Consider the following 23907-nt stretch of genomic DNA (forward strand, 5'->3'; position numbering starts at 1 on the left):
GTTAAGAGTGTTAGTACTATCTAGAAATTCACTTAATTGCATTTTTTTCCAGCTATCATTCCCATTCTGCTCTCTAATCTTTATCAGCTATATTCTTGCCTGGTTATTTACAGTGTCTCAAGAGAGCTGGGCTGGACAATCACTTTATTAGTTGTATATTCTTTGTATACACCAGCCTGAAAGTTTCATGCTAGGGCAGAATAATTTTTTTCTCACTTGATACATTCTATTTGAAATTCACTATTCGGATATGACTTAGAATAAGACATGAACACACTCAGTTAATCAGAGAAAAAGAAATTGGATGGGTACAGAAGAGTAGAAAAATGAGACACGTTTAAAGCCCACAGCAAGTGTATCGTTTGCAAGGCGAAATAATTCCTACAAATCAACAGTGATTCATATTATTTAAAAGATATTTTCAATGTTCTCATAACAAATAGGCATAAATACTACATTGGATGGAGAAGTATGAACTAAAATAGTGTTGTGGCATTTGTCCTCCTAGAGGTAGGAGCAGCCTGCTAGCCATTATGACTTAATCTGGTTGCTTGAGGCTATAAAACATGTTTTAATGTAAGAAATAGATAATTAATCAAATGCTGAAATCTGAAGAGTTGAAAGGATTTTAAAAGTCATTAAAAAAAAAAAACAGAAGCTAATCAACAAACATAATAGTAATAACAAGAACAACCCAAGAGACACTGGGTAATTGTCTCATCAGATGAAGGTGACAAATTCAGATCTGTAAAATACAGGAATAGAGAATAAAACAGTGCCTTGCAAAAATTTTTAGGATTTAAAAGATATGTCTAAAACAATAGTAAAATAGGGTGGTTAAATAGAAGGAACTATTAAACTGAGCAGTTCAATAGTAGAACTCACTGGGGTTTTGATGAATAGTTGACTCATCATCATTAGAACTATTTGAGTGTTTATAAATATCAAAGGGTAAATGAAATCCTGATGAGATTAACATAGGGGAAGGAGGAAGATGTGTGACTCAAGAGATGCTTTCCAACCTCTATTTTGTGATTCCACAGTAAAGATTCTATGTAGTTTTGTCTAATAATAGGTTCCAAATTTACAAAGGGGCTGGATCACTATTCCAGCAGGACTTTAAGGACAAGGCATTTATTTTTCTTCCTTTACCATGTGGTTGTTTCTTAAAGAATTCTACTTCTTCCTGACTGTCACCCTAATCATTGTGTACTTTGAGCAGAGATTGAACATTAACAATAAATGTTGGCTGCAGCAGACTAATGCAAGAGGAGGAAATACTTCTATATTTGTCCCACATTTGGAGACAGTGAAAGAATCACTCTTCTCCAAGGACTTATTAGTACCAAATGTTCAAAAGGAAGTGAAAAGAAAAATAACATCTTAATTAAACATAATTTGTGTGGTGACACTGTGAAAGGGCAATATTGTTTCTTGGGAGATATTCTGTGTTGTGATAAAGGCTTCAGTGGTCCCAAGGATAAACCATACCTTAGACCACCTACTCCAGGCACATTTGCTTTGTGTGTTACAAGCCTTGGTCAGCTTTGGAACTCTCATACTTTCACTTTCGTGCCAGAAGAGCATGTGGTTAGACTGTCTGGCCAAGAGGATGGATTTGAGATCATGGTGTAGGAACTGTGCCATCCTTGAGATCTGAGTCCAGGGACTTGGCTGTTTTTGTAACATGCTGCTAATTACAGAGAATGGCATTACTTAGGCACACAGGACATTGAATCTGTACATGTTAACATGGATAACAGAGCATTCTTTTTAAAAAAGTTTTATACTTTGGTGTGTTTAAAAGTCTGATGTTAATCAGCTCAACATTATGCCAGAAGTAGAGTGTATTTTACAAAAGGAATTGATCTTTTTTATACAGTGTGGGTCTTCTGGGAACGGGGATAACAGGATGGGAGGTGGTTTTTAATAGTGAGCATTTTTTTCTCTGTTGACCATTTATCTAGCTATTTCTGTAGAAAATACAAATCACCTGAATCACAATATTTTTTTACCAATGGCTGCTGAAATATACTAAAATTTAAAGGTAGAAATTCAGAATTCAGGTATTATAAAATGTATAGAAAGAAAGAGAAGGATTGGAGAGAAGGCAGCTCTTGTCTTCATCCTATTAATTTTAGAGCAAGAAAAAGACAAGCTCTCCCCATCTCTACGCCCAATCAATAATCAGAGCCCTTTGAGGGAGAGTAGTGGCTTTTATAAATCTCAAACCTATAAAGTTAAATAGCAGTTTCAAGTCCTTAAAATACAATTTGTTTTGTTCAGGCTATCAAGTCACACTCTTACATGTTAAGTTTCCTTCTCTATTGTAGTCCTTGTTCATGACTAGCAGATTTAATGCTTCTAGTATTTTTCCCAAACATAGAGACTCAACATAGTTTGCTTAATATGTTAACAAATAAAAAAAGATTTTGTTAGGAACCACAAAAACAAATATTACATTTTACTCTGTTCTTCACATTTTCAGAAGGGTTTTACTCCCCTGCACGTAGCAGCCAAGTATGGAAGCCTGGATGTGGCAAAACTTCTCCTGCAACGCCGTGCTGCCGCAGATTCTGCAGGGAAGGTAAAGGGTTTTTCTAATACATGGCAGTTACGTAACACTTTAGTCAGGTTGGAAGCTTTGAAGATCTGTACTTCAAGATATTTTTCTCACTCTTCTGGAAGGAATATGAAAGCAACTGATGAAACTATGCCAAATAGACACGATGGGGATATCTGTCCATGACCTGTCCACATACACACTAATTTAGAAGGCATTCAGAGCTGTGCCTCAAGTGTATGTTCCTGTCACAACAGGGCACAGAACTTCTCTAAATTTAGAAGCATCCTTGCAATGTCGATTCTTGCACAGCATTTTAGACTTTTATTTATAGTGGATATCAAGATAACCTGTGCTAACTTAAGCTCCACCAAACATTTTCAGTTTTAGCTAAGCTTCTAATATGAAAATCATTAGGTATTCATTTGATTTTGCATTGACCGTATTAATTAATTAACATGGACTTAATCTATATCAGTCTCCATGCATTTTGGTAGCTCAGGGCAGCTCACGCTAATTCATTAATGCTGAATTTAAACACACCCTTTACAGAATGGCCTTACCCCGCTCCATGTTGCTGCTCATTATGACAACCAGAAGGTGGCACTGCTGCTACTGGAGAAGGGTGCTTCCCCTCATGCCACTGCTAAGGTGAGGACCGCAGAAAAGGATTTACAGATAGAGGGTATAACTAGTAATCTGACTGCAAATGAGAATTTTTAAATTGTTTTTAAATTTTAATTTCAGTAGAGTTAACGTACAGTATTTTTAAAAAAGATTTTATTTATTTATTCATGAGAGACACAGAGAGAAAGAGGAAGAGGGAGAAGCAGGCTCCATGCAGGGAACCTGATGCGGGACTCGATCCCCGGTCTTCAGATCACATCCTGGGCCAAAAGCAGGCGCTAAACCACTGAGCCACCCAGGCATCCCCTAATGTACAGTTTTATATTAGTTTCAGGTATATGATACAGTGATTCAGCTCTTCCATACATCATTGCCCTGTGCTCATCATGACAAGTGCGCTTCTTAATTTCTATCAACTATTTCAAACATCCTCCCCCCTCCACCAGCATTACCATCAGTTTGTTCCCTATAGTTAAGAATCTGTTTCTTGGTTTGTTTTTTTCCTCTTCTTTTTTTCCTTTGCTCATTTATTTTGTTTCTTAAATTACATGTATGTGTGAAATCATATAGTATTTGTCTTTCTCTGACTGATTTCACAAAGTATTATACATCTCTAGCTCCTTCCATGTTGTTGCAGGGAATTGTTTTTAAACACATGGTATGGTGTAACTGCAAGTAGTCCTAGTGATAGTGGCTTTTGGTATTGACTTTTTTTTTTTTATTTCTACCAGTTACTTCCACAAAGCCTTTTAAGATTTTTTAAAAGTCAGCATAGATTAATGGGCTGTGCCTACAAACCAGCTGAGATGACTCTTATTACCAACATTCAGTGTTTTAGAGACCAGAGTTTTAAATTTTAAGTAATGAAAATAAAGGCAGGGGCAGCCCGGGTGGCTCAAAGGTTTGGTGCCGCCTTCAGCCTGGGGCCGGATCCCGGAGCCCTGGGATCGAGTCCCATGTCGGGCTCCCTGCATGGAGCCTACTTCTCCCTCTGGCTGTGTCTCTGCCTCTCTGTCTCTCTCTGTGTGTCTCTCATGAATAAATAAATAAAATCTTAAAAAAAAAAAAAAGAAAAGAAAGGCAGGATAGGTTTTTCCTTTCCCCCCATAACCAGAATGTTAAAACATAACCTTTTCTTCACTTGTTCTTTTAGACCTCAATTTTTTCATTGTGGTATATGAAAGACTCTTTGTTTCTTTTTTCTTTAAGTATTTCATCTATGTTAACTACAATATACATCCTTTTAAGTTCCTTGGAATTCCTTTTTGATGTGTATGTATCACCAATTTCTGAAACAGTGTCAAGTAAGACTTGGACCTATGGACAGAGCATTTCTCACCATTTGAGTTGCCCCTTTATTACATTGAACATATACATGAAGCTCATATAATACATAAAGTAATCATTGCATTTTTCATTAATTCATTCAGCAAACATATATTGAGAATATACCAGGATTCACTTAAAAAGTACTTAGTGTGTTAGGAAAATATTCATGCTATGTTAGATGACATAATAAAACAGCACAACTACCATTTATTTACCAATACTGTGCCTACCACTTTACATGCAATATCTCATTTAATCTCATAATAATGCTGTGAGATTGGTATCATAAATTTCTATTTTATAGATAAAGAAGTGAGATTTGAATAGGTTAATTTGTTTATCCAAAGTCATATGACTGATAAGTGATAAAGTTAAGATTTAACCTCCAGCAATTTGACTTTAAATTAGTACTCTTTTTTTTTTTTATTTAGTTTTTTTTAGTAATCTCTACACCCAATGTAGGGCTTGAGCTCATAACCCTGAGATCAAGAGTTAATGCTCTTCTGACTGAGGCAGCAAGGTGCCCCTAGAACTACCACTCTTACCCACTAAGTCCACTGTGTCCCAAAGTAGTAGAGAGAGGATTATTCTAGTTCTATTACATAAATATGTACATGTATCCAAGTATCTATTTAAATTACACATATACATATAAAATAAAATGGGATATTCAATATAAAAATTATACTCTGTATAATACCATATATTTTGTATATAAATATAAAATATTATAAATATGCATAACATTATACACATACTACATACAATCTACATATATGCATTTATATATACATATACATTTTAATTGGTATAAATATATACTAATAATAAAATATTTAAACTATCAAAGAGGGGGCAAATATTTATAATTATGCATATCATTCTTATCCCTTTATACCCTTCTCTCAATAGTCTCATTAATTCTGCATTTATTTGAGGTTTTCCTTCCTATTAGATGATAAATTGCTTGAGGATAGTAATCATGTCATATTTTTTTTACATATCCCTGAATTATCTCATACAGTATTATGTGGATTCTCAATAAATTTAAATGAAATAATGGAGACTAAGCAACTATTTCAATGGAATAAAAAAAATACCTCCTCATACAACATGCCAGTATTTTTTTCATTAACTCTCCAAGCTGGCCATTCTCAACATAGATATGAAAGAGTTCATCAATACTCAATAACACTTTATTTGAAGTCTTACTATTTATAAAGAAAGGATTGTAGTAAAACTTCATTCTCCTCCCACAAGGGGTTTTCAATCTACTTGGGAGAGAAGACCTAAATTATAAAATAATCTATATGGTTTTCCCAAAAAGACAAATCTAGCCATGATCACTAGCCTCTCCAGTGTCTGGTTCTTACTCTTAGGTATACACATAGAGTCCATAAGACCAGGTTGAGCAATTCTCTACTATGTCCAGAGTAGACTGGTGGTCAGGAGGCTCCTCTAGTGTCTTCCACTCATCTGCCCCAGCCTGTGATATGCATGAGTCTTTCCATGCTGGGACCACTCCAAGAGGCTTCCAGTTGGTTGATTATCCCTATCTCTGCTTTTTGACTCTCTATTCACTGCAACCACCTAACCCAACCACAGACGAAATCCCTTAAACTCTAGAATCTATTTGCTTTCAACCAGAGCCTGGAAGCTTTTATTAGTTTTCACTGGAATTTTTTTTTTTTTTTTAGTTCCAAGAATTTTTGCTCTATGTGGAGTAGGAGGGCTATTTAGATCTTATAGTTTGACTGCTGGACAGCCAACTCTTTTATATAAGAGATCATCTTTTTAAATGATCTCTTATGTTATTTCGATAAAACCTCCTGTCTTCTTCCACATAAGTCTCTGACTTATTTTTTTATTTTTAAAAAAATTTTTTAAAGATTTTATTTATTTATTCATGAAAGACAGAGGGAGAGGCAGAGGGAGAAGCAGGCTCCACGCAGGGAGTCCGATGTGGGACTTGATCCCGGGACTCCAGGATCACACCCTGGGCTGAAGGCAGGTGCTAAACCGCTGAGCCACCAGGGATCCCAAGTCTCTGACTTCTTAACGTTGTTAGACTTACTCTGATAATTCACCTAACTTTTGTAGAGCCCATGTACAGGAATGGGGGACATCTGAACTGAAGAAAACACTATGGCAAAAAAAAAGAAAAAAGATGCTAAACTTACAGGGTCTGCAAAGATTTAAGTATCCTTTAATCTTAATAGATAGAACACCTGGAGCATCTTGAACGTATGATCAGATCATGAGAAGGCTCCTAAGGAGAGCTGCCAAATTTCCTCAGCTTAAAGAGAAGTATCATTTATCTGAACTGACAGATGCTTAGTTTTGTTTGGAGAAATGGGGGCAGAGTAGTTAGATATGGTAGGACCATTGAGGATCAAGATTTGATGATGGCATATAAAGACATTTAAATTCTCAAAACCCCTTCTAATTTTTGGTATCCTCTGCAGTTAGACTTCAGGAAATGACCTAACCTAAAATTACCTCTTATGATAGATTCATAAGAAGCAATGGATCATTTTGCAGTCTTTACCTTCATTGTATCACAGTTAATGGCAAAGCTACTGTTTTTAATTTCTATTACATATTTTTCATAGAAAATTCTAGCAGACTTGAAATAGAAAAGGAAAGGAAACAATATAAGTTCCAGACTAACATTTTTTCTAGAGGTCTGTTTGCTTACTTGTTTTTTCTTTTAACTAAGTATAGGGTTTAAAGTTTGGCTTTAGTAAGCAAAGTATGAATTTCTCTGGTCCTATCCACAAACCGCCACATAAAACTAGTAACCTCATATTTCTACTTTTGAGCTCACAAATTATACAGACAAGTAGAAGATCCAGGATTTTGACTGGCTATATCCAGGATTATATAAGCCAATATATTTTCCACTAGCAGGCAGCCCCTTAAAGACAGGGATTGTGTATCATCCACCTTTGTATTCCTATACCTAGCACGCTGCCTGGCACATGCTGGCAACTTACTAAATAACTATTGAGTGAGTAAAAAGTATAATCTAGCGAGAAGCATAATAACAGGAGTGTTCTGAAAAGATCATGGAAAGAATTCCAGTTTATTCTATGCTACTAAAACTGTACCTGAAATATAGCATTCAGTTCCAGGTCACACAATTCAAGAGCAATATTGGCAAACTAGAATCAGTCTAGAACAGGTCATCCTTAATGGAGAGATCTATAAATGGGACTTATATCAGGAATAGTTGAAGGACTTGGAAAGTTCAACCTGGAAAAGAAGACTGAAGGGAAATATTAAACCATCTCCAGGTATTTGAAGGATAGTTATGTAGAAGAGGAACCTGGTTTATCTGTGTTGCTCTGCAGGAAAGACTCAATATTGTAAGAAGGAAATGTTAAGCTTTGGGACTTTGTGTCTATACCTGTCTTACGGTAGGATGGGTGCCCTGTGATATTGGCTGTAAAGATTTGGGTATTGTTGGATGGGAACTTGTAATGAGTAAGAATTTGAATTTACTATAAACTCACTTTTTAACTTTTCTGTTCATTAGAGATTATTTCCTTCATATATATATACATGTATGTTACATATATATATATGTCATATATATGTCATATATATGTGTATATATATACATACATACACACATACACATTAGGGCAAGTGCTAAGCTTATAAAGTATATTTGTTTTATTTTATTCTATTTTTTACAGAATGGCTATACTCCTTTACATATTGCTGCCAAGAAGAATCAAATGCAGATAGCTTCCACACTCCTGAACTATGGAGCAGAGACTAACATTGTAACAAAACAGGGAGTGACCCCACTCCACCTGGCCTCACAGGAGGGGCACACAGATATGGTCACCTTGCTTCTGGATAAGGGAGCCAATATCCACATGTCAACTAAGGTATTGTTTTTAGCTAAGGGTCTCTTAGATTCATGTAAGCAGAAACCAATCAAAGAAAACTTGGAACAAAAAGAGGGGATGTATTAAAAGGAAACAGAGATGACTTCTAGAATTCAAGGACAATAACAGTTGAGCCTTATGAGGAAAAAAAAACCACAAGGAAGCAAGAAGTAGGCTCTTTGCCTGTATGGCTGCATTTTTGAATCTTGACTTTTCCCTGCAAGTCAGTTTTATTTACCTCTCTCTGCAGATCTATTTTCTCTGTTTCTCTGTATGACCAAAGTGGTGACCCTATAGCTCCCAAGAGTTAATATCACTGCAGTTCAAGCAGTGAGTCCAGATTGCCATAGTACCTGCTGGTCTTAATTCCAAATTTCAGACGGAGAAATGGAGAGTGAGAGAGAGATACAGAGAGAGAGTTGACAGTTCATCTGGGCTCTGGCCCAAACAACTGCTTCTAAGCTGTTGGTCCATGGCCACTACCCAAGCCATTCTCAAGCCCGACTGAGCATCAGAGGCACCTGGGGGGCTTGGGGAAGGGGGCATGCAGGGAACTCAGTAAAATATATATTTCTGAGCCAACTTTAGCTTAGCTTGGGTGGTTGTGAGGGTGGCAGCCAGTGAAGCAGTGTTTTTAATAAAGAACCTCAGTTGTTTAGCCTTTGTGGGCAAGCATATTAACTATAATAGAGTAAGAGTCAGGGGAAAAGACATTATTCAAATATGAAAATATTTTGATTTTTACAAGTACATGTCTGTCTATACATCTCCTGCTTTCTCTACATATATATCTGTAACTGTACCTACCCACCTATCTATTTAATGTTTATCTATCTTACACTTATACATATGCCACTGGAGTCAGCTTCTGAGAAACTAAAAATTGAGGCCTATATTTAGAAATTAGCTCATCATTTAGATCTCTTAATGCTTTTTTAACACAAGATACAGGTTTAGTGAAAATTAAGTTTCTTAGGATTTTCCACAAATATGCAAGTACTATGTTTTCTGCATCTCACTGTTGAACTAATTAGTGCTTTGGAAACTCAGTTGTAAATTGGTTTTAATAATGTTTATCGATAAGTTATGGAGCATTATGTCCTTTAGAAATAGCTATGAAAAAGACAAGTTGTCTTGAACACCCCTAGAGTCCTATTCTGTGTCTTTTTATCACTCAGAAGTATTCCAGTAAACCCGTTGTCCTTATAAACTTTTTTTGTTTTCTATCAAAAATTCTCATACATCCTTTTTTATAAGGATAGTGAGAGCTAATTATAGAGTTATTCCTCCAAAAGATATTTTCATTTTAACAGAAATGAACATGATGAAGCCTTATGGTGAAATTCAGTGTATCAGTTATCCTTAAAGTCTGGGGGCATGGATTTCCTTGTGGCCACTGAAATCATGCCATTCAAGTGGTCATTTACCCTACTAGGGATATTCTCAGTAGAAGACCAATGGTAGAGTATTTCATTTAGCATCAGTATATGAAGGGGCAGATAGTGTTTATTGTACATTAAAAAATATATTCATTTGAAAATAAATACAAGAAGTCCATAAATCAAGGAAAATTTTTTTTTTAAATCAGGGAAAATTTTGAGTAGAATGAAATTCTAGACCTTTCATGAAACTGATCATGCAATGCTTCTGATAGTGTTATTTTTAATTTATTTTTGTATCTGGAAGCACTTAACTATGTCCTCTTGATGGTATTCTTCTAAACATATTACTTCTTTTGAGAGGGTTTTAGTAGTCAGTCAGCAAATATTTAATGAGTATTTTTGACTTACATGCTCCGCAGTGAAGACATATATTCAATTTTAAACCACAAAGTAATTATGCTATCTTTATAACAATGATTTCAATATTAGATTTGGGTGCTGTCCTAAATAAAGGTATGATATATTTGTCATTAGGGTAAAACTGTAATAAATATGCTCAGATATATCTGAATAATGGTGTAATATATACGATCTATCTATAAAAATATAACCTTGCCTTTTTGTCAGTATTATAATGCAACTGTAAAATTATTGCAAGTAAAAAACAAAACCGATACTGTTTTCCCATTCCCATATGAAAAGTACATATGTTCTTTTTCTATTCAAGACCAACTGAAATCAATAATTTCATACTCTCCAAATGTTTATTTCTCAGTAAGAACTAAAATATAGAAATGATATTACATTTCTTATCCATTGCCATGTAATAAAATCCAGTTGTAGAGTCCACTAGTGCATCTTAGGAAATAATTTTTTTTTGAAAAGAACTCTTTCAACATCTTCTATTTTCTTGATTTATTGGAGAAGTTTTCATAATTTGAATTAGGTATGCAAATTTATCATAATAAATTGTAGAGGATTTCCATACTGGTTGTTAGTTTGCAATCTTATATTGTAGAAAATCCATTCTGCAGATAGTGTAGAAAACAGCATACATGTTTGACACGCCATTAAAAATGTCTTCGATATATTTGATGGTCATTTCCTTTAACAGTCACTTCCATAACATTTTTAAAAGACCAATTGTCTGCATAAAGAGAAATATTTTTACATTTGCTATTTTCACATGAAGAAAATGAAAATAAGAAAAAATCTTCTGTTTTGTCCCAATATCCATATTGTTTATACTTTAGGACTAGATAGTATTTGTTTAGAAGTGAGGGCATGTTAATGCGAAAGGGTGTACCTTCCATCTTATCCTGATGGTTTATGAAATAGAGCTGAGCTCAGCTGGAACTCTAAGGATGAAAAAGCCCCAGGCTCTCAATTAAAAAAACCTTCTCTTTTTAGTTGGAGAATGTTTTTCCCTCTGTACATATCACTTATGTTTTTTTTAAAGATCAGAGGACTTGTCCATTTCTAGGAGTACCCTCTGGCTAGAGATCATGAATTTTGAAAAACCTAGCTCAACTGTCTCAACCTAACTTGACTGTGTAAAAGCAGACCTGCAAAACCATGGTCGGGGGGTGCTGGTGGGATCTAATTGGACATGAATTGGGACAGTGTGGGGAGAGGGTGTTGCACATAAGTCAGCTCACTCATTGTATAGCCGCAGGATTTACAGGAAGGGATGAATAATACTAAGTATTTGAGCAATAGCAGAGAGAGAAACACAGGGTATAAATACACTGTTAGCTGGAATATAGGGCAGAAACTTTTGTTCACTGATATATTAAAAAACCTAGAATACTTCCGGCATATGAAAGGTACTCAGAAAACACCTGTTAAATACACAAATGATTTAGGTTTTAAAGATACTCTTTTAATTTCAGTTTTGTTTGATGGAAGCTACTTGCACATGTAATGAGGCTGCCAGATTGTGGTACTGACTGAATAAACCACTCTTTCCCTCTCCTTTCTCTATGCTTTCATCTTGTATTAATGCTTAACTGTATTTTAATTGCATATACAATTAGTCAGAATATTTACTTGAGGTATAACTGCCAAACATCTTACATAAAACTGGCGAATTTATGGTGCTATATATAAATGATGGGGTTGCTTTTTATTTAGCATTTAGGAGAACCCCCCCCCCCAAATAATATACTATCCTCAACTACTACAGAAAACTATTCTGAACTCATTTCCTGTAACTCTACAATTTTTTACCTTGATATGATACTTTATTGATGAAAATATAGATTTTTGCTATGGTTATAAAGCAGAAGTAGTAGTTGGTTAATTATTTAAGGGAATAAATAGATTCAGCAGAAGGCACAGATGGATTTGTGTTTGGAAGCTTATTAGCTGAGTTATTTTAAAGTCTCACATCATAATAGAAGGACCCAAATAAAGAAAATGTAATGTGTTGAAAGAGTTGATTAAGAGAGAATATGAGAGAATATGTCTTAGAAAGACATATTAACTGGGAGAGTTTTTTAAATATCAAAGGTTGCAAGTTCTAGGGAGAGACTATGAATTGTCCTGGGTTTTTTCAAGACATGACATTATAGATGATGAAACATATTTCTTTTCATTTGTACATTTTTTTCAAGTATACCTATTTGCTTCCATTCCTTCTATAGAGTGGACTCACATCTTTACACCTTGCAGCCCAGGAAGATAAAGTGAATGTTGCTGACATTCTTACTAAGCATGGGGCTGACCAGGATGCTCACACGAAGGTAAAAAGTGAATCACTTTCAATATTGTGACAGGTTCTGACTTGGATGACTCCCAGTAGCCCCCATTCAGGTCATCGCAAGTCCAAGCACTCTTCCTCAAAAGCCCATTCTGCATTATGATTCTCTTTTACTCACAAATCTATCATGGTTCTCCATTTTGGCTTGAATCAAGTCCAAATGGAGATCATGATATCAGGACCCTTTATAAAAGGATTCTAATTTTGCTGACTTAAGTCAACCTCTCTCTCTTATTGCTCTGCCAATCCAGATGACTTGCTCTTTTCTTCCTCTACTGGCTTGCCTCCAGCCCTTGGTCTTGAAATGGCTTTTCCTTCTCTATGCCATTAAAATTTTCAAGCCCACCTAAGCTACATTTTCTTGCATCTCCTCCAGATCCTCCCATTTGTGTCTCTCTCTCTTAGCCTCTATCAGATCAAGTCACACACATGTCTGATTTCCTTTGCTGGTGTTAAGTTTCTTGTGCTCTTTGATCAACTTCTGTCCATATTTGTATCCACAGGAAATGTAAATAATCTGCTTAGTAATATTTATACAACGGAATAGAATTTTGACCCTTCATACATTGAGATTCTAACCAATACCTATCCTTCTGAGTTTTAACCACTAGAGTATATATGTATTTATTTACATATTTATGTATTTATTATAGCTTGGTTACACTCCTTTAATTGTGGCCTGTCACTATGGAAATGTGAAAATGGTCAACTTTCTTCTGAAGCAGGGTGCAAATGTCAACGCAAAAACCAAGGTAAATAAAATACTTGTACTCATTTTCATTTTCTATAAACAAAATGGTTTCAACTATATGGATACTTCACTAGTTCACCATAGCTACAAATGCATTTTTTTTCTTTTCAGTTCTTCTAAAGTGATTTTGAATAAGCAATATAATTTTGTACAATTGTTTAGGACTTTTCATTCTCATAACCTTTGTCAGCCACATACTACTTTTATTGTAGAGCTAAAGTAGCTCATATCCAGTTAACAGTTTACTACAGAATACAATAAAAACCTGCTAGATATGGGCAGTCTGGGTGGCTCTGTGGTTTAGTGCGGCCTTCAGCCCAGGGCATGATCCTGGAGACCCGGGTTCGAGTCCCATGTTTCGCTCCGTGCGTGGAGCCTGCTTCTCCCTCTGCCTGTGTCTCTGCCTCTCGCGCACTCTCTCTCTCTCTCTCTCTCATGAATAAATAAATAAAATCTTAAAAAAAAAAAAAAAGAAGTCCGCTAGAAAGAACATTTTGATGTTCTGGCCAATTCTTTATCTTGTTTTAATGCCTTGGACCCTCTTCCAGAAAACCTCCTCCATCCACATGAGGAAATACAGATAGGCACCCTAGACTGTGTGCCTTTCATTATTTTTAAAAATTTATTTATTTAGTTAAGAGAGAGAGAGAGAAAGCATGAGAGGGGAGAGGAAGAAGCAGACTCCCCTCTGAGCAGGGAGCCCCACGCAGGGCTCAATGCCAGGACCCTGGGATCATGACCCAAGCCAAAGGCAGATAGATGCTCAATTGGCTGAACCACCCACATGCCCCTGTGCCTTTCATTTGTAAAAATATTTTTTTAAGACTTTATTTATTTAGAGGGAGAGAGAGCAAGAGAGAGAGAGAGAGAATGCATGTGAATGTGGAGAGGGGTAGAGGGAGAGAGATCTCCAGCAGGCTCCCTGAAGAGTCAGAACCTGATGTGGCACTTGATCCCAGAACCTTGAGATCATGACCCAAGCTGAAATCAAGAGTCTGGTACTCAACTGACTGAGCCACCCAAACACCTTTCATTTTTTAAAATTTTAAACTAATATTCATTAAGTACATGCTAGGATATACATTATATATGACTTTACATATATTAAATCATTTAATCCTTAAATTAACCTCAGAGTCAGAGGCTATTACCATCTATATTTTCCATAGTGAGTTTAAATAGCTCATCTAAATTCACAGAGTATTAGTTGGAGGAATTAGACTTCAAACCCTGACTTCCTCGGGTCCAATGCTCTTAACTGTTAGAATAAACTGCTCTAACTTCCAAATTGCTACAGGTCATTAACATCAACTCACTATACCTAAAATCTCATCAGTTATCATTCACTCTCCTACCTGACATTTATTCCATGCTATCAAATCCTGTTGCTTCCCTCTTCTGAGGAGTTCTCTGATCTAGTCATCCTTTTCCATGATTTTGAGCCTCTATGATGGGACCTACTGTAATGTAAGTTCCCAGATGACCACCTCATAACTTCCCTACAACTAAACTATTAGTGCTTTACTTTCTCCCAATTATGTATTTTCCTGTTTTACTCATGGTCTCTCCCTCTCCTCAGATGCTCTTTTTACTTATTTAAATCTTATCTATCCTTAAACTACAACCATTATAATGCTTTCTCAAACTACTTGAACATTTTGATTCCTAAGTCCTATGAATAACAATAATGCTTCCTTTTTAAATGTACCTGTGAAACATACTTTTTATCATGAGTACATACTTCTAAATCTCTTGTGTTTTTATTGGTGATGCATTATAAAAGATGCAGTATGTTCTAATCACCACCTCTTGACCTCTGAGAAAAGGATCCCTCCATCTAAATATGGAGGAGATAGCTGAATACAGGATACCCAATGTCATATAACATTTAAATCCATTTTCTTTCACTTAAATAAGGTTTTTAAGCCTGTGATACCTTTCACTCATTTCTCCTAACTCCCCACCCCCTGCCTCTAGCAACCTCAATCTGCCTCAATCTGTTTTCTGTATCTAGGAGTTCAGATTTTGTTTTGTTTAGATTCTACACGTAGGTAGGATCATGCAGTATTTGTCTTTCTCTAACTTATCTCATTTAGCATGATAATCTCCAGGTCCATGCATGTTGTCCCAAATGGCAAGATTCCATTCCTTTTTATGGCTTAATAATGTTACACTGAATAATGTTACAGTTACAATAATAATGTAACTTCTAATATGACTCTAGCAAGAATAGCTGCTGCCTAGGTTCTGTGTGCCTGTGTGTATGCAGTTTTATTTATTTCTTCATTCATTCATCCATTGATGGGCATTTAGGTTGCTGCATATCTTGGCTATTATAAATAATGCTACAATGAACATGAGAGTGTATATATCTCTTTGAGTTTTTTTTTTTTCTTGATAAATACTCAGAAGTGGGATTGCTGGACCATATGGTATTTCTATTTTTAATTTTTTGAAGAGCCTCCATACTGTTTTCCATAGTGGCTGCAACAGTTTTCTTTGCATCCCCACCATTTCCACCAACCCTGTTACATTTGAAATATCACATGGTAATGCTTAGTGAGGCAATGATGTGTAAGGTGTGGGTTAGACGTTGTCAGGGATAATGCAGCACTGACTTGATCCCAAATGTTTTTTCCCAGCGGCAAGAGAAGGGTCCTATTCAGCAAAGTAAGGTTGGATGTAACACCACACTTCAGTGCACTCAAACTGTTTCAAGGGAAAGAGAAATGAATAATATAGCTACTGTTACTATGCAGGATATAACTTGCAGCTCCAGATTCCTTGGTCCAAAGAAATGTATAATTACATGTTTGTTAATATTTTTTAAGTTTATATATCAGAAATTCTTTTTTTTTAAAGATTTATTATTTATTAGAGACAGAGACACAGGCAGAGGGAGAAGCAGCCTCCAGGCAGGGAGCCTGACATGGGACTCGATCCTGTGTCTCCAGGATAACACCCTGGGCTGAAGGTGGTGCTAAACCGCTAAGCCACCAGGGCTGCCCTATGTCAGAGATTCTTAGTGGAACTTTGAGTGGGCTCAACTAAACTAGTGTGAGCACATTCAAGAGTTTTCAGAGTCATCATTCAAAATGCTAATAATTAGAAACATCAGAGGTTTTGGAAGTCAGTCTTTTTATATTGTTAAAGCAGAAACAATCATGTCTGTACATAAGTATATTTACAAGAGAAGTAAAAATAGTTAATTTTAAAATTATTAACAATACTATTGACGTTCAAGATTGAAAACTTCTAATATGACTCTAGCAAGAATAGCTGCTGCCTAGGTTCTGAGCAATCATTGAGTTCTTGTGAAATTGTACTTTGAGATTATTTAAAAGCTCTACTATGAATTTTCAGACATCACCACCAAACATCATTTTTTGCTGAGTCAGATCACACATAAGCTTACAGGAAAGACATTTTTGTTGGAATCCAGGTCTTCTCCTGAACGGAATAAATGCAATGAGACTTTGGAGGAACATGAAAACAGTTACCATATTTTTTTGTTAAATGTGTGATTGTTGAAATAATATTCACAAGACACACATATTGTCTAGATAGTATCATACCTACCTGGGGTTTGATATGCATTCAAATAGACATTTGATTGAGAGAAACTTTTCAGGTTTGTTTTTTTTTTTTTTTTTTTTTAAGTGAACTCTAGAGTTTACTTGCCTTTGGAAGTAAACATATCTTCTGATAGGTCTTCTGGGGGGTGGGGCTGATAAATAAATCGAAAGACATTATTTAATAAACACTTTAGAATTTTTTTTCCACACAGAATGGCATTTTTGGAAAAGGATTTGTGTTTCTGCCTCATATCTCATGTAACTATGGTTACTAAAATTGTTTTGTTATGAAAATGTAAGCATATGTATTGCCTTTAGTCCTCAAACATTCATGGTCTGGTATAAAAATCTAAAAAAGTGAACTTCTTTTATGGGACTGTTTAAAACTAAAAAGAAAGCCTATGAACATTGACTTGAGGTAAACTTGCAAAAGTTTAGAACTTCAGCATATAAAAGGAAATCTTCTTTATAAAATATACTCCAAAGACCATGGAGCTCTTCAATGAGAAAGAAAAAAGCAAAATAGTGATTGTTAGGGTTTTCATACAACTTAGATAAATCAAAGAAAAGTTTCATGGACAACACATATAATCCTTCAATGGACTTGAAATCTTGGCTATTCCCATTTTGTAAATGAGGAAATGGAGGGTTGGGGGGTGTTTAGGAATATGCTAGAAGTTGGTAGACTGGGTCTAGAGCGCATAGCAGAATGGGCTTAAGACCATGGATAAGCTGCAACCAAATGTTCATGTAAAAGTTTTTGAGCTGCTCCAGACTTCCCTAACAAATATACTCATGCACCAGAGAGGCTATAGGTAAAGGTTAAATTAAATCAGGCTGGGGAGATAGTTTCCTGGTCATGGTGTCTACTGAGGACTCCGTAAAATGTGAGCTCTTGGGGGCAAGAATGTTACTCTTGGCATTATTACTTTACATAAGCAGAGTGTCTCCTATTTAACACATAGCCTGAGGTTAGTAAATGCTTGCTGAATGAATTAACTTGGCTGATACGGAAGAGGTGAAATAAATTTGGTTGGTAGAATATTTGTAAACACAATGGAGAAAAATTTTCAGGGAAAATGGTATCACTTACTTTATGCTTCTCAAATGTCCATGGATTACCTCATTTGAGAGCAGAGTCCTGCATTGGCAGTAAGTTTCTCTGAGTCCCTGTAATTGGCTTCTATTTCCATTGGTGATGCCAGTGGAGGGATATATAGCAAACATGGCAGACCTGATGATGTTCCAGACTGACGGACATGCAGACTGATAGACTCTCACACATTTAGGGACATCCCCATGGATGGAAAAGCCACAGCGAAAGCATAGAAGGAATCATGTAGCTAGCACCTTGTATATATAGACAGGCATCTTTTGTAGACAGAAGTAACAAAAATACATGTTGGTCATGAGGAAGTAGTGACACAAGATAAAAGGGACATATACCCCTAAAAGTGTATGGTATGAATGGGCTACTCAGAACTTAGACCCCAGACAATGGATACAATTTTATCAGGGTGAGGCAGCTAGATAATTTAAAAAGTAGCATGATACCCATTGGCTATCATGATCTACACAGGTTATGAACCTAGAATGACTGCAAAATTAGTTACTGAACTGTTATTTTCCATTTAATCATCTCTGAATCGGGAAGAAAACATTTATTCAATCATGTATTCATTCACTCAGTCACTCATGATTTATGAGACACCTACTGTGTACCAAGCACCCTCATTTTTAGGATGTTAATAAAGATTAAAGACAAATCCAAGGTTTGGTATCTGGAGCCAATAAACGTTAAATTAATGATAGATATTAATGTTTTGTTAATGCTTCCAAGGATTCCAGTGCATTTGATTAATGTCAACAGGCAGCCAACCTGTACCATACCTGCCACCCACTAGAGTTCTAAGCAAGTCTTGCTACCTCAGTAGCAATTCCTCACAAATCATGGATTACAGAGCTTTCATATGTGTGGAAGTTTAGACCAACATGTTAAAAGAATCTCGTTTTTAGGGACGCCTGAGTGGCTCAGCGGTTGAGCATCTGCCTTTGGCTCAGGGTGTGATCCCAGGAGCTGGGGACGAGTCCCATAACAGGCTCCTAGTGGGAAGCCTGCTTCTCCCTCTGCCTGTGTCTCTGCCCCTCTCTCTTTCTGGGTCTCTCATGAATAAATAAATAAAATCTTTTTTTTTTAATCTCATTTTTAAAGTCATTTTTAGTTGCAAGTGGGCCAGTCATCATCCAATGAAATCTCCCATTCTCCAAATGTGCTTTTTTGACCAAAGCTGCTCTCTGAAAAGAATGTAAGATTAAATTTACTTCCATTGATTTAGAAAGCCCTAAAGCTGGTGCAAAGCTTAGTTATTAGACAAGTCCTGACAAACAAGCAAGGGTTTGTATGATCATCTGCAGCTTCCCGTTAAAAACGTCTTACTTTCTTTTTCCCTAGCGAAGAAATCACATCACTGTGATAACGCTCTTCTGTCATAAATCTCTCAGCATACCCATTTTTAATGCTAATTAGTTGAGATATATTAATAGCTATAGCTCGGAGTTTGTTAGTTTTTCTAGTTCATAAGCTGTTTTAGTTGTTTTTTTCTCTTTGTTTCGCAGACCATAAGGTGAGAGGGAGGGTTTGTTGTTGAGAAATGGGCTGGTGTTGGGAGGGTGGGGGTGGGGAGATACTGAGCTCCGAATAAACAGCATCCTTGACGGGTTTGTTGTAACATAAGACTAAGCAATTCAGCATGAAGGCTAACCTGGTTTTCCTCCTCCCGCTGCAAACCTGCGCTCGGTCCGTGGCCACCGTCACCCCCAGAACGGCTACACGCCTCTGCACCAGGCCGCGCAGCAGGGCCACACGCACATCATCAACGTCCTGCTGCAGCACGGGGCCAAGCCCAACGCCACCACCGCGGTAAGACCCGCGCCCGCGCCCGCCCCCCGCCCCTCTGGAAAGCCCGGGATTTCTGGAAAGCCTTTCCAGAAATCAGCGTGACTTCTCCGGGGCGGGGGAGCCGTGGGCCTGACTCGGCCCCTGTCCCGGGAGAGCGGGGCCCCGCGCCGAGGCTGCTGGAACGTGCTGGGCTCGCAGCTGCTGCTCAGATGTGCGCGCGAGTCCCCCCCTCCCCGCCTTGCCGGGCCTTCTTAAGGGAGCCCGGGGGCTGGGGGGGTAGCGAGGCTGCGGGCTCACACTGAGCTCTGGGCCAGGTGGAGCCATTGAAATGTAAACTAAGCGGTGCAATTAAACGAACCGGGATCCCCGGAGGCTGGCGCTGCAGCCGGGGTTGCTGGCTTGTGTTACTGCGTTGCACCGTGAGCTCCTGCACAGCTGTAGCTAAACCTGTTACCGAGCTCCCCGCGGTGACATCTTAACCTGCGGCGGATGGCCTGACCTCGGAGGAGGAGCAACAGTACTCGGTACTGGCTGAGAATTTTGGGAGGCATCGTCCTCCGTTCGAGAGGTACTTTCTCCCAAGCACCGTGCAGCATCTGCAGAGACGTCCGACCACCTTAGGGTTAAAGCGTCAAGTGCTTCTTATTAGAAGAGCAGACAGATGCAGCTTGTTGTGTTACCATGGTGACCTGGGCTATAGTCTAAAGAAGTTACAAAGAGAGTCAGATGTAATGGTAAAAACTAGTGATTTTTCCTAAGCTGTGCCTTGTTTTGGACGGAAATGCTGGCTCATGCGGAGCAGCCGGTGAGCTCATTGGCTCGGGGCGCAGTCCTCCCTCTCTCTCCTCACTCTTTCTCTCTCTCACTCTCTTTAGAATGGCAACACTGCCTTGGCGATTGCTAAGCGTCTGGGCTACATCTCCGTGGTCGACACCCTGAAGGTTGTGACGGAAGAGGTGACCACCACCACCACGGTGAGTACAAGGGACTGATGTGATGGGCTTTGGTTCCATTGTCTTCGTTCTCAAGCCACATACTTTTTCACTTAGGAAATGTGTTGAGCTTTTGGTTTTGAACTTACTTTGGTGAATAACTTGCTTTTGGTACAACTAGAAGCATGTAGATGCAGATGCACTTACACAACCAACACTGGGGTTTTAGCCGCCTTTAGTTAACACAAATCCATATAAAATGTGAGCGTCACTGTAAAATATTTAGTTCCTTTTTCTCCGACTGCTGCTTTTGGGGGGAGGGGGTGGGCGGGTTGCTGCTCTGCACTTTCACTGTAGTTGGGTGTGACACCTACTGCTGGCAAAGTGGTAGGACGCTCAGCAAACTTCTGATCTTAGCCAGCCTCTGGAAAGACCCTGATCCTCCTGATATTGTGCTGATGACTGGGTCAGATTCATTCCCATGAAAACAGTTCATCCTTACGTTCTTCTTATTTCTGATTATTATTTTTTGTTGAAAAAGGAAATTGGTTGTACTTAGTAGGTAAACTGTATCTGTATCACAGAGCATATAGTCTAAAATTTTTTATTTGCGCTGGCTTGAATATGTCTGCTGATTCTTTGGGAGGAGCAGTGATCATCAATGGCCTTTGCCAGAGAAACTCTAGGAGGGTGAAGACTATGGGAATAATGAGTCCTGAGGCTCTTTCTTATACTGTTCAGTTGAAGCAAAGCTTAAAGGAGGCCTCCTAATGGGGAGACTCAGCTGAAAGTGGAAGTTCTGTTTCTCTCTGTACTTATTTATTGACTTTTTTTCTTAAGCATGAACTCTCAGAACAACAGCTCTTTCTCTTTTTAAAATAGAAAAATAGAGTGACAGTAGAACATTAGATGTTGTTTAGAGACAATAAGATCACAAATCAACATAAAAAATCTGAATGGGGCTCTAGTAAATGCCTTAAGTTAGAAATGATGCATATAGAGTTTTAGAGCACTTGTTTCTTTTGATAGATATATGGAAAAAGAAAGGAATTTTACTCTTCAGACTGACACCAAGTCTGTGTTGACACTGAAGTAGATGGAATACAGTTGTTCTGATGTGAAATTTTTAATAGGGTGGAGTATGATTTATTAATGAACCATGAGACGCAGCCTGAACTTAGATGGGAGAGAATAGTACTGCCTGTTTTCTCAAGCAGAATCTTAAAAACTTTGGCTAGTACACCACAATATTTTTTAAAGATTTAAGGTATAGCTTCAATAAATTATATAGGAGGAAAAACAAGTCTTGTTACTACCTGTCACTATACTTCTGAGTTGCTATATATGGCTGAATCTTAATTGCTTTTTCTTACTATATGATTTTTTATACCAGAAAAATCTGCATATTAGGGACCTATACATATGTGTCTTTATTTGGCATCTTTGAAAAAATGTGCATATCACAGATAAGTGAAGCCTGTAGTGGCAAGATTGGCCAAGCACATCCGTTCTTAGAAGTCATGTTTTCTGTAAACTTTATTAGCTTTTCCGTTCTCTGGTTATCATGTGCATACTTTTTTGTCAAATGACCGCTAGATGGCAGGCTTGTGTCTTTTCTGCTACTTGACCTGCTTTTCTTCCATTCATTTCATTAACTAATTTATTCCTTCAATATATATTGGATATAAAATATGCTGAGCTCTGTGCTGAGTGCTGAAGAATCATCAGTGGTAAAAACATTACCCCCTGCCCCCAGAAGCTTACTGTTTAATGGCAGTGGAGAATGAGACTTCTGTTTTGTAAGAAATTCTTTTTTTTTTTTTTTTTAAATGATGGTGATATTTTTTTTTAATTTTATTTATTTATTTATGATAGTCACACAGTGAGAGAGAGAGGGGCAGAGACACAGGCAGAGAGAGAAGCAGGCTCCACGCACCGGGAGCCCGATGTGGGATTCGATCCCAGGTCTCCAGGATCGCACCCTGGGCCAAAGGCAGGCACCAAACCGCTGCGCCACCCAGGGATCCCAAGAAATTCTTTAACATCAACAAAACTATGTAATTTACATGTTCAGTTTCAAAGAGATTTCAGGCTGGTAAATTTGACTTAGAGTGAATGTCTTTAACTATATAGATCTGTATTTGAAAAGAGAAGCAATCAGCTTGCTAAATACCATGACTAAACGAGTTCAGATACCTTTCAGAAATTAGAGATAGGGATCCCTGGGTGGTGCAGCGGTTTAGCGCCTGCCTTTGGCCCAGGGCGCAATCCTGGAGACCCGGGATCGAATCCCATGTCGGGCTCCCGGTGCATGGAGCCTGCTTCTCCCTGTGCCTGTGTCTCTGCCTCTCTCTCTCTCTCTGTGACTATCATAAATAAATAAATAAAAAAAATTAAAAAAAAAAAAAGAAATTAGAGATAATGTTGTACCTCTGTGACATCTAGCTTTAGTGGAATACAAAAACCACTTTTAGAGCTCCCTGTGAGCTTTTCTTCTGTTCTGGTAACTATTATTCTCTACCCTGCCCAGCCGAGCATTTCCCCAATAAAAACCACTATACTTAGAAACCAAGTTTCTAGGTAAGGAGTCAACAAATGAATATAAAACATAATGGCATGTTTGCTTTTAGTTGGATAAGATGTCATTGTCCACACTAACTAAACGAGTACCTCCTTTGTCTAAATGGGTAATTGTATTGGTACCATGTTTTGATGCTGCCAAATTTTTACTTTCTGCCTCTCTTAGAATTGTGACTTTTATTGTTTGGTGAAATTGAATTTGGGGTTAAGGATTGAAAATATGAATTTATTCCTGTCCATTATGTGAACCTTCTTACTTCCTCTCTCTGGGAAGAGATTTTTATTCATACTTTTTTTTCACATAATGATGTTATTAATGGTATTAAAATGAGTATTTAGTGATTACAAATGTGGCAGGCATTGAAAGTAGATCTAGGATTCAAATTTAGCTTGTCACATTCTAAAGTCCTGTTCTTAACCACTCTAATGTAACTGATCTTGGCTTTACTAAAAGTGGCTTAATATGAATTTTGTGAAAGAGGTATTTTCACCTAGTTTTCTATTAAAAACAACCTACTTAAATAGTGCTTTTTGTTGATTTTCATGGAGGCATCATATGCAATATTATTTTCTAAAGAGAATTTGGAACTGCTCACTGGTGATAGGTCA

At 37.4% G+C, this 23907-nt stretch overlaps 1 protein-coding gene across 1 annotated transcript in view; it reads left to right on the top strand.

Annotated features, from left to right (window-relative positions):
• The window catches only part of ANK2 (ankyrin 2), a 229977-nt gene that overhangs the window by 125434 nt on the left and 80636 nt on the right, over window positions 1-23907 (top strand). The window contains 7 exon segments of the mRNA XM_049104827.1: window positions 2489-2587; window positions 3116-3214; window positions 8221-8418; window positions 12446-12544; window positions 13215-13313; window positions 19709-19807; window positions 20662-20760. Coding sequence (XP_048960784.1) covers window positions 2489-2587; window positions 3116-3214; window positions 8221-8418; window positions 12446-12544; window positions 13215-13313; window positions 19709-19807; window positions 20662-20760 — 792 coding nt within the window.

The sequence above is a fragment of the Canis lupus genome, chromosome 32 (assembly GCF_003254725.2).
Source record: "Canis lupus dingo isolate Sandy chromosome 32, ASM325472v2, whole genome shotgun sequence".
Lineage (NCBI taxonomy): Eukaryota > Metazoa > Chordata > Mammalia > Carnivora > Canidae > Canis > Canis lupus.